Genomic DNA, 13933 nt, shown 5'->3' with positions numbered 1-13933 from the left:
GATATCCAGCTGCAGGAAAGGATGACATGCGTTATAACCTGAACCCCTTCAGCTGATATTCAGCTGCAGGAAAGGATGACATGCGTTATAACCTGAACCCCTTCAGCTGATATTCAGCTGCAGGAAAGGATGACATGCGTTATAACCTGAACCTCTTCAGCTGATATCCAGCTGCAGGAAAGGATGACATGCGTTATAACCTGAACCCCTTCAGCTGATATCCAGCTGCAGGAAAGGATGACATGCGTTATAACCTGAACCCCTTCAGCTGATATCCAGCTGCATGGATGGATGATGAATAAAATTTGCCCTCTGTAGTCTGCCTTGGGTGAATCCCGACTGCTTTAACTGATCGAAGAAGTGAGGTTTAATAACTAAAATCAGCAGATCTGGGGGATCTCCTGGACCATGTCATTTCGTCAGGCAACATGGGTGCCTACACAAATGATCACGTGATCTCTGTAGTGTTCATCATATTTTAAGAAGAAGCAGTAGAACTACATGGTTTGTAAGGAATAAATATTCAATTTCATGTAGCGCCACAAAGTGATTTGGCAACACACAGCCATTAATTTAACCACAATTGAGTATGATTGGTACATGTTTTGGCAAAAGCTGGCAGGTTTTTTTTCATATTCAGTCAGAATAATGGGTTTACATGTTTATAATGGACGCCAGGTTATGGCATGACCTTTGGCCTGAGTAATCAAGGCAATGCTGGCTCTCCTTCAGTTGTCGTCAATTGGCTTTTTTTGAATAGTGACCACATCTCACTGCTCAGTGAATCTAAGCATAAGCAGTGTAGCTAATCAGGTCGTCATTCAGCCCCATACAAACATGCCACCTTTGTGGTATATATCACAGGGGACAGGGATGTCAGGAGGCCCTGAAAGTACTGCCATGCCCTATAAAAAGCCCTTTACCCCGATTGCCTTGATTGGCCAGGCACCTGCGTTTTGTTCTGCAGTATCCACTGGGGCTCCGGAAGATAGCGTGCTAACACAGATAACGTCCTAAAATCACACTTCCAAAAGTAGGCCGCTCCCAGTCTCCCATGGTCTGGATTGAACCCCCCACCCCCCCACCTCCCCACACCCCACCCACCCGCTGAAGGACCTGAGATGGGATCAAAACCAATGCAGTCATGATTAATCCCCCCTCATCCCCCCCCCTATTTACCCACAAGCCATTTAATTTACATTACCTATTATTAATTTACACAGCTGGATTTTTGCAGAGAAAAATCTGGGCAAAAAACACCTCTTTCCAGAGTGAAGCAGCAGTGTTCCTAGGGTGAGACTTTTTTTTACCTTTTTTTTCGGGAGGGGGGCATATGCTCAAAAAAAGGGCACCTGTGGTAACATGGACTGTATGAAATAGCTTAACCCAAAAGGGCACTTTTGCTGTCTCAGGGCAGGGGGAATTTGCTGCAGCATAGGTTGTTGTCTCTCTGTGCATTCGCGTATAATCTAATAATACATCCACCCAAACCCCAAAAACTCTGCCCCTATATCTGAACCACTCAATACCTCTTATAATATTGAGAGGCATGATTTATGACCAGAGCTGATTGCTCTTAATACCCCTGTGAGGCCCACTTCAGGTCGGCCGTTATAATGGCTAATGGTGTGCTTTTCAAATTAACTGACAGTTGAATATTCCATTGTTCCTGATATTGAATGTTTAAATAATGAAGCCCATCCCCCATGTGCAAGGTTTTTATGGTTCTCTTTCAATAAATATTGATGAGAAAGAATAAACTGTTTTTATCATTCATGTCTTAATCTATAATCATTCAAATGCTAATCCAAGCTATAGATTGGTGGCATGCTCATGGTTAAGTACTCAAATAGCGGAATGTTTGTCTGAATATACAGATCAATGTATTAAATACAGCAGCCAGTCCTGAGCACTGATCTCCACTCTAAACACCCCCCGCCACCCATCGCCCCCCCCCCCCCCCCCCCCGAACTCATGGTATTGCCCAGTACGCTGATCTGTGTGTTTAATCCAACAGTATGGCTCAGATAATGACTCCCACGACACACGCCAACTGTTAATGAACCCAAAGTGACCCCCCTCCTGCCCCTCACAGTGACCTCCGGATCCAGCGTGATTGGACTTGTAATTCCCCGGTTTGGCTTGTCATGCCAATGCCCCCCCCTCCCCCCCCCATAACATGACCCTCCAGGCTTTCCCCGTTGACCTTGAGGTCACCAGCACCGGGCACGTCAAATCTGAGGGATTAATGCATGTGTGTGCATGGGTGTTTTCAAAGCGCGAAACGATTGAGGAGGGAGGGCAGAGGATAATGAGAGGATGAGATGAGATGTGGGACAGGGAGGAGTGTGTGTGGGGGGGTGGTCTGAAGGATGAGTCCTCATATGGACTTTGAATCCAAGCACAGAAACACAACCCCTGATTAGCAAAGAAGCCTTGTTCTATATCGGTACAGTGCCTGTCCCCATTTCCATTTTTTTTTTGCTTTTTCCTAATTAGTAACAGCAGATTGTGTGCATTGGATCCAAAATAGTTTCCCCTTAAGATAACTTGATTAAATCATCATGTGCTCTCAAACAATTTTTCCCACTAGTCTTTTGAGGTTTTTTTTTTGTTTTCCATTTTCAGAAAAGTAAATATAAGGTATAGTGTCTCAAATAAAACACTAAACAACAGTATTCCGTTTCAACATATTTCATTCCTTGAACTCATTTCCATAAAGTAATCTGTGTCAATTGCTTGGATAAGAACACCACATAATATAAAGTGCAATTAGCTGATTGATTGGTTGATTGATTGATTGAAGAGGCGGAGTGAGGTGAGTGATGTTGGTGGGCTGCAGGTGCATGTCTGCATGCATGCATGTCTTATTCCCATGCGTGTTGTGTATGTATGCGCCACCCTGCGGACTGAGACCAGCGTGGTGACCCTGCAAAAAGCTGTTTGAAGCCCCACAAATTAATGCACATGCTTCTGGCCAAAGACCATCTGTACACGATAAACAGGACCTAAAGTGTCCATGACTGCTCATCCTGATTAAAAACTCCCATAATCCACCCTGCTTCATGTGCAGCTGCCCATCAGCTGTCTCGCTCTACATATGTGCTGAAATGGTTTTACAGAATAAAGCATTTAAACCAAATGTTATCATATTAATGTTACACAATGTATTTGTTACACTAACTGCCTAATTCTCAGCATGGTGATAAAAATAGGCTCTCAAAAAGTACAAAGAAGGGCAACAAGACTGGTTCTCTGATACAATGTAGGCTGAGCAGTGACTCATTAACATCAATGAGGAAGCTGATTTAGTGTTGCTCACTCCTTTACACCTCAAATCCTGCATGTAGCTAAATTGGATTGATAGATATGAAATACTGTATATCAAAATGAGCTTTTAAACAGGGAAAGTCAGCTTTCCTACTGCTTAACACCTTTCTTGTAGAGGACTACCAGCTTGGGTTAATGATGACTAAAATCTAAAGCAGGGGTGGACAACAAGGGCTGTTCCATTTTCGAATTTTATGCCAACTTCTGCTCTTATTTTTTTCATTGTTTAATTCAATAATATCTTGATTTGAAATTTGTATAGGCACCAGCTGCAGCAGCAGATTGCAAGTGTATCCTAAAGATTTTACTGTGTTCAAGTGCAAAAGTGAACCAGGACAGTTTAAAAAGCTGTCAGAAAACGAATACTAAGGTAATTGGTTGGACTAAAAAACCTACACACAAAGTGGCTCTCCAGGATCAGAGCTGTGCATCCCTGGTCTAAAGAATGTTGACTGTGTGACAAGTGGTGACAGTGGAGACAGCTGATTTGTCCTGGTGAATCATGTGAACTCAGTTCAGCTTCTATGTCACAGTGAACTTTACAAAGCAATGTGCAGAAAAAGGATGCATCTGCCCTGTCCCTGAACCCACAGCTATCCTCCCTGTCCACTCTAAAACCTTCTCTACCTTCAGAACTGTCCCACATTCATTTCCAATACAGGTCCCTCAGTCCCACCTTTCACACCAATTCCAACTGCCTCTAGAGCAGTCCATATACAAACACCTACACCTGTCGGTCTGAGTTTGAAGAGTTGTATTTTTTTTGGAATGTTCTCAGTCAATGTTCTAGAACTCCATTGCTTTCAATTACCAGTAGCGATTGTAACATCAACATTAGAATGCCCATTTAAGAACATATTTGTGATCTTCTATAATCAGTAGTACCAGCAGTAGTAGCAACTGAAACAGCAGTAGCACCAGCAGTTGCATTAGCAGCTTCAGCTGTAGTTGAGGTTGCAGTGGTAACACTAGCAATAGTAGGAATACTTAATGAGCAGACTTAGATTATACATTCACATGTCAGGGGTTAGGGGTGGCATGGTGGTGCTGTAGGCAGCACTGTCACCCCCACAGAAAGAAGGACATAGGTATAAATCTGAGCCTGGGTCTCCCTAATGAAGCCCACATGACCCCCACCCCTAAGCACCCCACAAAACAATGTTTATTTGACCTGCTCATAAAAGTAATCTGGTTTAGATTTGGTAGTGTATCAATTGTTGGTGGATGAGCAATTAGAGATGGCACTGCAACCCATTACTGTTAGAGTTCATGAACATTTAAGCTTTAGTTTGTGATAAGTTTGTGATAAGTACCTGCACACTGAAGAAGGCAACATGCTGAAACGTTTGTGTATGATCCTGCATTGAAGAAAACAAATTTAAAAAATAAATAATGATTTTTTTTTAAGCTTTGTAGCCATTTTTTGAGTGCGAACCAATTTCTTTTCAAATGAACTGTTATTGTAAAACGTTTTTTTCTTTGGAGCTAATGAGCACTGTATAATGCTGGCACTGCCACAAAAATAAAGCATGCATTGCTATAATTAATAAACTTCATTATACTGAGGAATGTATTCTTATCAGTATCCTCACCCTAATTACATTAATATTTACACTTAATTTCCTTTTACCTTTTCAAATCCAGCCACCTAGTACAATCAGGATTATCCTATTATTTTTAATATTCCATATTCCCTACTTTTACATTTTGAAGCAGGTGAATGCCACATTGAATCAGGATTGATCTTTGGATCGATTACCAAGACAGAATCCAATCAGACTGACCTTGATCTCAGTTTTGTTAAGTTTGAAAAAATGTGAAGGTTTAGCCAGTTCAATTGGCCAAATCCAACCAAAAATCTTTTATATAAACCTGGCCCTGGATGTTGACTGATAATCTTTAAATTACATGCTTAATTAAAAGTGCAAAAAAAGAGCTTCCTTCTCTGAACCAGACCTGTCTGTTAACATTACCACCACTATGTACTTCTATTCATCTACACCACACACACATTCCTGTTCCTGGAAAATAGTTTATTTTCCTCAATTAGCAAGGCTGTTGTGACTTTGAATATAGAGACATTTTAACCCTTGCCTCTCCTGCACTTTATACTGATTCCTTTAGAAAGGACTCTCCTTCCCGTCCCAACCTCATAACAATTCAACCCCCAAACTCCTGTGCACTGTAGGAAGGGACAGCTGTATTACCCAAATTCGGCTGCGCTCTGTATCGGCTGACGAATCCGCACCCATGCCCATCAACCCCCACCCCTGTCCCTATCCCCGTCCCCTGTCCCCCCGGGCCATGTAAGCTCCAAGAGACGCACAAACAGAAAAGCAAAACACAAACCCAGCAAGCAACGGACACTTATCCAGCTCCTCCATTCTCCTGTTTACAAAACGTGGATAAAGAGGGTCACAAGAATAATGTCCCAGCAAACTTAGGGAGAAGTGAGAATATTTTCTGCTGACTGACAACATACTGTAAGAAAAAGCTTGTCTATTCTACCCTGGCGTTGGGTCTGAGAAAAATGCCCTAAATAACGGTATTTGCAATGTGCAAACTAATTACTCTCTTTTTTTTGTGGGACCCACAATACAAAGTGTTCTGTACCATACCCACTAAAAGCAATCTGCACATTAGTCTACTGCACTGTACATAACCCACTCTTCTACTCCCATAACCCAGTGAACATTTTTTTGGTGAAAAGTCAGGGAAAAACTGATGCAATGCCATCCAGGCGTTCAGGAGAAAACTCAGCTACATTTGGTTGAAAGGCAAACATTTTTTATATCCAACCAGGATGTAGCCAGGCTATCCTAGTTGGGTAAAACCTGAGCTATATTGGGTTTATGTCAAACCGTCTCTCAACCTAGAGTTCTACCCCTCTAGATGTTTAGATTCTGGCTTTTTCTCAGAGAACAGACTCTGCAGTTTGTCTTTATTGTACTGTCAGCAACAAGTAAAACCACCATACTCATAACACACACTCTTTAGTGTACTACAGTGCCCTAAAAAAGTATTTGACCCTTCCTGATTTCCAGTTTCCCTTTGTCTCATATTACATTTTCTCTAAAGATCTGAAACCATTCAGTGTGACAAATATCTAATAATAGGGGAGATCTGGAAGAGGGCAAATACTTATTCATAGCACTGTATAGACATGATGACCCACATACTTTACAATATTACACACACTACAGTAGTATTCGAGTCTAATTGGCCCTTGAATGTAATACCGACTTTGTTGATCTTCCTTGTTAAATAAAGGCAAATAAATAAATGCACCAGCCATGGGTATTAACAGTACACATTCGTGAATAGGCGGTCTCAAGTTTTATAGAGTGGACTTGATTTTCAAAAAATAATATTTGACTCTTACTCCAGCATCAAGACTACGGTTTAAAAAGAAAGAAATATTGATATTATCATATTGTATATCACAGTAACATTTACCCTTTTTTGAATGAAATTTAATGTTATTTTAATCATTAAAAAATAAGTGAACAAATCTGCTTAGTTTGTACTTTGTAAGTACTTTCTTCCTACTGAATTGTGAATGGAAACAATTTATTGATCGGTACAATAAAAATGGACAGCCATTGTTATGATCTACATCTGTTGAGTTCAGAGTTCAAAGGTTATATGTAGCACAAACACATGACTCTCAAGATGCGGCTCATTTTCTCCTTGAGCTGTGAAGTCAGGTGTGAAAGCCCAACAGTGGCAGAGGCTCTCACTTCAAACTGTCTTAACCTGTCTCAAGTGGCTATAATGTGAGGAGAGTATTCAGAGTGAGACCAAATCCCCTCTGGTGGACACTGTCATCGGTCACACTCAGACCAAAGCAAACGCTTCAAGAAAATCTGAGACAATGGTTGAAGCATCTTGAAGTTTAAAGCCTGGATTAATTCCTGGAGATCTACACAGCAGAGTTTACTAAAGGAATTTTGTTCCAAGCACAGAAGCTTGTTTGAATAGCCACGGAAGTGCACATTTCCCTGACAGATTCCCTGAATCCTGTGAAAATACCACAGTGGACATTGTTCCAACCTTTCCAATAATAACCAACAGGCTGGCAAAAATGCATTCAAAAACGCCAAAAGACTGAACACAATACAATCAGGTCATTGTGTATTTCACTATATGGCCATCATCCATTTTTATATTCATTAATAGCTTCTGTTTTTCCCTGGACACTAAGACTATGCAGCAAATATATATTAGGCTCTTTCTGTTGTTTTCACATCTTTCGGTATATGCTGCACCCACTTCCAGGTTTGTAACCAAATACAGATAAATAGTTTTGTTGGTTGAACAGATTCACATACCGACTGGATTTCACCCTGTGCTTCCACCCTAAGTTATATCCAGTACCTGTTTCAGCCCCACTGGCTTTTACATGACTTCAGTACTACAATGTGTATTAACTCAATAAGTGGCTGCCTGTCTTTGTAAGAAACCATCTCCAATGCATTGAACCTGAGCTGAAGACTGCACATTCATGGACTTGATGTGTATTTAGCATTTCCTGTACTCCTATTAAAGGTCAGAGTCAATTTACCCCCATCCCCAGATCCAAGATGTATTTTCTAGTTTTCAGATTCCTGCTGGAAAAATAACTATGTTTAACACTACAGGAGAGACTGGCAACTATAAAAAGTGTACCACAGTTTTTTGAGGGTCGCCCCAATAGATTGGCATTTTAGTGTGTTCCATGTGACACACAAGAGTGACCAATGCACAGTACTAAAGTAACTGATTTACACACAGGTACATGCACAAAGAAGTACACATAATGTAGAAACACTGGAAAAAATAAAAATAAAAAAGCCTGCTCTCGTGCTCTGAAATGATACGTATCACCAACAGCACCGAGCATAACAACAGGCTCACGAGGAAGCAGTAGGAAATCATGGTTAAAGATGTGGTGCATTAGCCAGGCGGTTGCAGGTTCAATCGCCAAGTGCGATACCTCTTGCTTTACCTGTGAGCTAGGCATTCATTGGAACCTATACACCAGAGTATCTGTAAAGCTAACAGCAGTGTTAATGGTCTCCTTCATAGAATTTATTCATATGTAAGCACTTCAACCTGATGTTTAAGACCCACCTTATATCTAGGCAACTCTCCCATGCGTAAACACAAACATTGGTTCGGATAACCAGCTTCTTTAACAAGCAGGCGATAATACACAAGGGCCCACATATCAAAAACACAAAAATAGGGCTATAAATTGTGGATATTGTGGGAGGAATTGATTCTATTCACAGAAATGAAAAAAAGAAAAAAAAGAAAACAACTACAGGGGAAGAGGGGCCTTACTAAAAAGGGCAAGTTCACACAAATATCCAAATATCAGTTTAAATCCGCAAGGCAGACAAGCCATTCGGAGAGATTTCCTTCCCTTAGGTGAATCACCGGACTTCACCATTAACTAGTACGGGTGAATACACAAAAGGAAAATTGTAGGCAAAGAACGAGTGGCAATAATACATGTCAGATTAATGACAAATGCACAGAAATCACTTTTTCATTAAGATGGCGAGATCATGTACTGCAGTCAGCCTGTCAAGATCTAACTTCTGGTTCATTCACGTTTCTCGGCTTCATAGATACAGAACCACCGCATAGACTGCATGACATCAGATCGGGAACAACTCATTTTTCTGGCCAGACACTGATTCGTGCATCATCTAACCAACATTTTTAAAAAAAACCTTTATATAGGCCTACTGTATTTGAAACATACGCGTCAATACTTTTAGTCATTTTTTCCAATTTCAAACGTTTTCCTGTCGTTTCACATTTAATAGAACGAAACAAAATCAGTTTATAGGCTACCTCGAATTCTACCTTCCGCGGTCGACGTTAGAGGCCAAGATCATTGAGACTAGATGCTAATTGCAACCCCCATCAACTCACAGAAACCACAACCACACACATACCACGCACACAGTCTTGCTGTCATCCTGCATACATTGAATATCGCTATACATACTGTATTCCCAATTCCAATACGCTCACGCTTGTCACTTCGTGCTGGAGAAACGTTGCTGCATGACCGCCTTGCTCAAGAGCCGCAAAGACGTTCAAAGCAACTCTGCTGCACATCAACCGGCCGCGACATCGCGTCGCTCGTCGAATTCATTCGAACCGAACTGTGACAACATACGTGCAGATTAAATAGAACAGTTGCCATCATCCCCGTCTAGAGCAAAATAAAATTTCTAAAGGCAGTCAGACGGCTTTTCGTACCTATCAACGCCTAAGCAGTGGGGTGTGAAGTAATCAGTTCGGTGAACATAAATACAGTAGATTAGCCGTTCTCCAAGAAGGAAATAAAAGCGAGAATGACAAACCACAAACACACACAGCATTACGACCATGTCGATGACTGGTGTTATAAAATAAATACAGCTAGACTGCTGTATTTACAATAATTTGTAAGCTATTGCATTAGTATTCAAAAAAGAAATAAGGTACACCTACATTTCACCACCCGTTCAGAGGCGTTTATGACCATTTCAACGTTAGACATCTTCATGGGCAGTTGCTGTCTCGAGAAAAAATATATTTATTCCTCCAGCAGACGTGGCGATTTATTCACTGCGTGTTTTCGCTGATGCGAGGAGCGGTTGGTGCAGTAGCATCACTCGGTGTGTTCCTCCGTGTCTCACCACCTAGGCTGGGGATGTCTGCTCTGCTACCCGGGGAGGGAGGATGCAGGGCTGCTGCTGTACTGTGCTGGGTTGCCGTGTGGGGGAGGATGGAGAGAGAGAGAGAGAGAGAGAGGAGGGGGGTGGAGAGCGCAAGAGAGGGGGATGCTCAATTCAGGAGATCCTTACTGCGCTGCACCACCCCGACATGGCGATGGGGGAACTCCCACGCACTCGCTTCCAGGGACTGCCTCATACCGCCATCAGGTGGAAGCAAAGTCGGGGTTTCCCAGCAGCACGCGCCATGTTATCCATTCCACGCACTCTGCTCCCTTGTCTTCGGTACCGCAGGACAGGGTGTCCCAGAGCACAACATGCTTTCTTGTGACTTTCTTCCAGACCCACAGTGCTGCAGCCATCTACGTAGTCCTCGGTGACTGATTGGCAGGTTATATTAGACATATTAGGCTACTGGACGTCTTACATTCTGACATTAGATATGTCTGGAAAAAGGAGAAATACCTAACATAAATTACATTCAGCATATTTCTTTCGGTTTCTGAGCAACCATGGCTAGGCATCAGTTTTGAGTGAAAATGCCCACCCTCTTTGAGGATGCAAAAGTGACCCATTTTCATTGAGCCGAACCCACAGAAATATGGACCACCTGTTGTGAGTTCAGCTCCCATCCCATTCCGTAACATGGAATGTCAGCTGAAAACGAACCTTGCAGTCAGCTTTGCACAGTCAAAACTAGGATCAAATGCATAGTTTAAATACTTTATTTGGCTGGCAGTATAATGTGTTACTTACCAAAACATACAATCATATTTTGTTCTGAATATTGGCAAAAATTGATGTAGTCAGTAAAATGCAAAAATTCTACTGGTGTCTCAAGGGTTAGAGAATTTCAAAAAATAATAATTTGAGCCAGTTGTGCTTACAGTTTGTAAACTTGCATAAGCACACCCCATGAAATAGCAGTCATGATGTTTCCATTTGCCTTAACATGATAAAAATGTATCTGTTGCTAAAACATGTACATTACTAAGAAACAAAGCAATGACAACACAATAGTACAGGGATAAAATAACTACACTATGAACAAATGTCAAATTTTAAAAAACATTTTTAGGTTAAGAATAGAAATATATACAAAAAATGAGCTATTTATGATGGGCTGCTGTTTGGGAAATAATGGTCTCTTCTCAAATATTTTTTTGGGGATGAATCTGCTCCATAAATCATTTCTGCATCCCAATGTGTGCTTTGGGCAACAAGGCTTTCCTCCTAGTCTCAGTTTCATCACAAAAGGACCTTCAACCCACACAAGAGGAAGCTCTTTAGAGGGAAAAGATAACTGGCAGCTGAAGGAACAGGTTTTCACACAGGTTTTTGCTTGCCTGTGTGAGGGATTGGTTTGGGAAAAAATGCATGAAGATTGTGCATTGGCAATATTAATGAAAGTAAATCCCTTTAAGATGATGTTCTTACATGCAGAGAGAACTTACATGTTCTGAGTCATACGGGGTAACCTAGACTCAAAAGAAAGTACACTGGCAATTAACAAGTAGAATATCAGTAACAACATTTCTTAACATTGCATCAGCAAATCTCCTTATCCCTGTCATTTACAAGTCCAGACATCTTGATTTTAAAACTTATAAAACCTTTAAAACCTATTTAATGAATTCAACATGTATATTGTTCAATTTGATATCATTTTAGTTATACAAGTCATTCAAATGTTTCTGATGGATGTGTTAAAGTTTAATTGTAGAGATATTTAATGTATAATATCAGCATAATAAAACTGCCAATCTGACTTTCTCAGAAATCCACTTTATGTAGGACTTAAAGAAACAGATGAGAAGTTCTCAATTTTAATTTTAAATGTATCCAAAAAGAAAAGACCACTGATGCAGTTTATATCTGTAAATCTTGGCAAAATATCCAAGTCCCACAAAAGGCAAAAAATAAGATATGCACACATTTTTTAAAAAAGTGTTTAGGGAAGAACATAAATAAATAAATACTTCACCTCAGGTTTCTATGAGCCTGAGGTGCCAACTCAATGGCAGGGGAAGCGTTCAAAAGGCACACACACACACACACACACAGACACACATCGAGAGTATGAGCCCACTTTGCATATCTGCCTCTGGATGGACGTCACTGGTGACAAAAGTGCTTTTGTCAGTTGCTGGGACTTAGATTCCCTTCTGGAACTGGGGTTACTGCAGATTGGAGGTGGGATGTATTTGATAGAATACCTGGGGCTGCAGAGTGCTGTGGAGAATATAACTGATGTTCCATTAACAGCTCTGCTGTTGTGCCCAATAGCATATTTTACCAAACATATACAGTTTCTCAAAGCATAAAATGTCAAAGAGCAGCTATACATAAATCACCCTGGATAACTAACATGTAAATATTAATACCAGGTGGCATTATTATGGAAGGAGACATCATATCCAAGGACATACATGGAGGATCAGTTTTACAGTGACATACACTGAGAGTCTGATGCAGGTGGTCCTAAGTGAGTGCTAAGTTACTTTAAGTAGCCTGACCAAAATCTAAAACAGGCTTTTGCATCACAGTCAATAAATAAGCAGTGATTACATGTCAAGGAAACCCTGCAACCTCAGACCACTTTTGACTCAGATTCACTGCAACCACAATGTGCATATTGATAATGTCTTTAGAGTCCTTAATGTATTTACAAGTGTTGCATTTATTCATTTCAAACTCGAATTGTGTCAGAAATCATTACAAAATTAAGACTCAGTACAACCTTACACAAACCTTACAATTACACAAAGAAACCTATGCAATTGAGTTTTATCAAGCTCCTTATCAATGATACAAAATGGTAGCCAGAAAGACTGGCAGCAAATTGTTTTTCACGCTTTTCAAATAAACATTGTCCTCCCATGACGGCATGCTCTACATCCAGCCATATGTGATTTTGATGGTGATTGAGCGATTCTGGACCAGTTAGGTTAGGTAGCTTTCCATGTGAGCAAGACATGAAACGGTACATTATCACCCCAGTTGCTTCCAAAGCAAAAGGACACTACTTGCTCCCTAATCGGGGGGGCGACATAGTTCAGGAGGTAAGAGCGATTGTCTGGCAGTCGGAGGGTTGCCGTTTTGATCCCCCGCCCTGGGCATGTCGAAGTGTCCCTGAACAAGACACCTAACCCCTAATAGCTCCCAACGAGCTGATTGTTACCTTGCACAGCAGTCTTTCACCGTTGGCATGTGAGTGTGTGTGTATGTGTGTGAGTGAATGGGTGAATGAGAGGCATCAATTGCAAAGCGCTTTGGATAAAAGTGCTATATAAATGCAGGTCATTTACCATTTACCATAGTCCTTAGGCACCACTTCAATAAGCAGCTGCATCTTAAAACAAAGTACGTTTGGGTCAACAGATAGTGTACATATACTGTTGCTTTGGATAGGCAAACTAGCTACATCTTAAAACAAAGTAGGCCTATGTTTGGGTCAACAGATAGTGTACATATACTGTTGCTTGGATAGGCAAACTAGCCGGCCATATAATTATGGGGAATCTGTCTTATATTTAAGTAGCAGGCAGAGTCAGGTACAATTAAAATGAATCCAACCTTGCTCCTTCCAGAAATTGCATTTTAAATCTTACAATTATTATGGCAGGGCACAGTCTTAATTTGAAGACTATTAGCAGCATGAATGCAATGTAATATATACAATACATTAATTAGCACTAGATGGCAGTGTGAACCTCAGACTGTCCCAGTTGTCACTGAATACAGCATTCTCTGCGTTCATTATAGTCAACGTTAATAACTATTTATGGTGCCACACAAAAATTAAATAAAATTGCTACACAAATGTGATGTGCAAACCAAATGTACACAGGTGCAAATATCAGAATATTCGAATGCACCTCGGCCCT

The 13933-nt window shown here is 40.9% G+C and overlaps 1 protein-coding gene across 1 annotated transcript in view; it reads right to left on the bottom strand.

The window, feature by feature from the left end:
* LOC135263583 (protein phosphatase 3 catalytic subunit alpha-like) overlaps positions 1–10188 on the bottom strand; it is a 45156-nt gene extending 34968 nt beyond the window's left edge. Inside the window, exon 1 of the mRNA XM_064351802.1 lies at positions 9823–10188. Within this exon, the coding sequence (XP_064207872.1) occupies positions 9823–9877 (55 nt within the window). The 5' untranslated portion in view covers positions 9878–10188. The remainder of the gene's footprint in view (positions 1–9822) is intronic.
* Between the last annotated feature and the right edge of the window lie 3745 nt (positions 10189–13933).

Source organism: Anguilla rostrata, chromosome 9 (genome assembly GCF_018555375.3).
Source record: "Anguilla rostrata isolate EN2019 chromosome 9, ASM1855537v3, whole genome shotgun sequence".
Classification (NCBI taxonomy): domain Eukaryota; kingdom Metazoa; phylum Chordata; class Actinopteri; order Anguilliformes; family Anguillidae; genus Anguilla; species Anguilla rostrata.
This window is presented reverse-complemented; position numbering and strand designations above follow the sequence as displayed.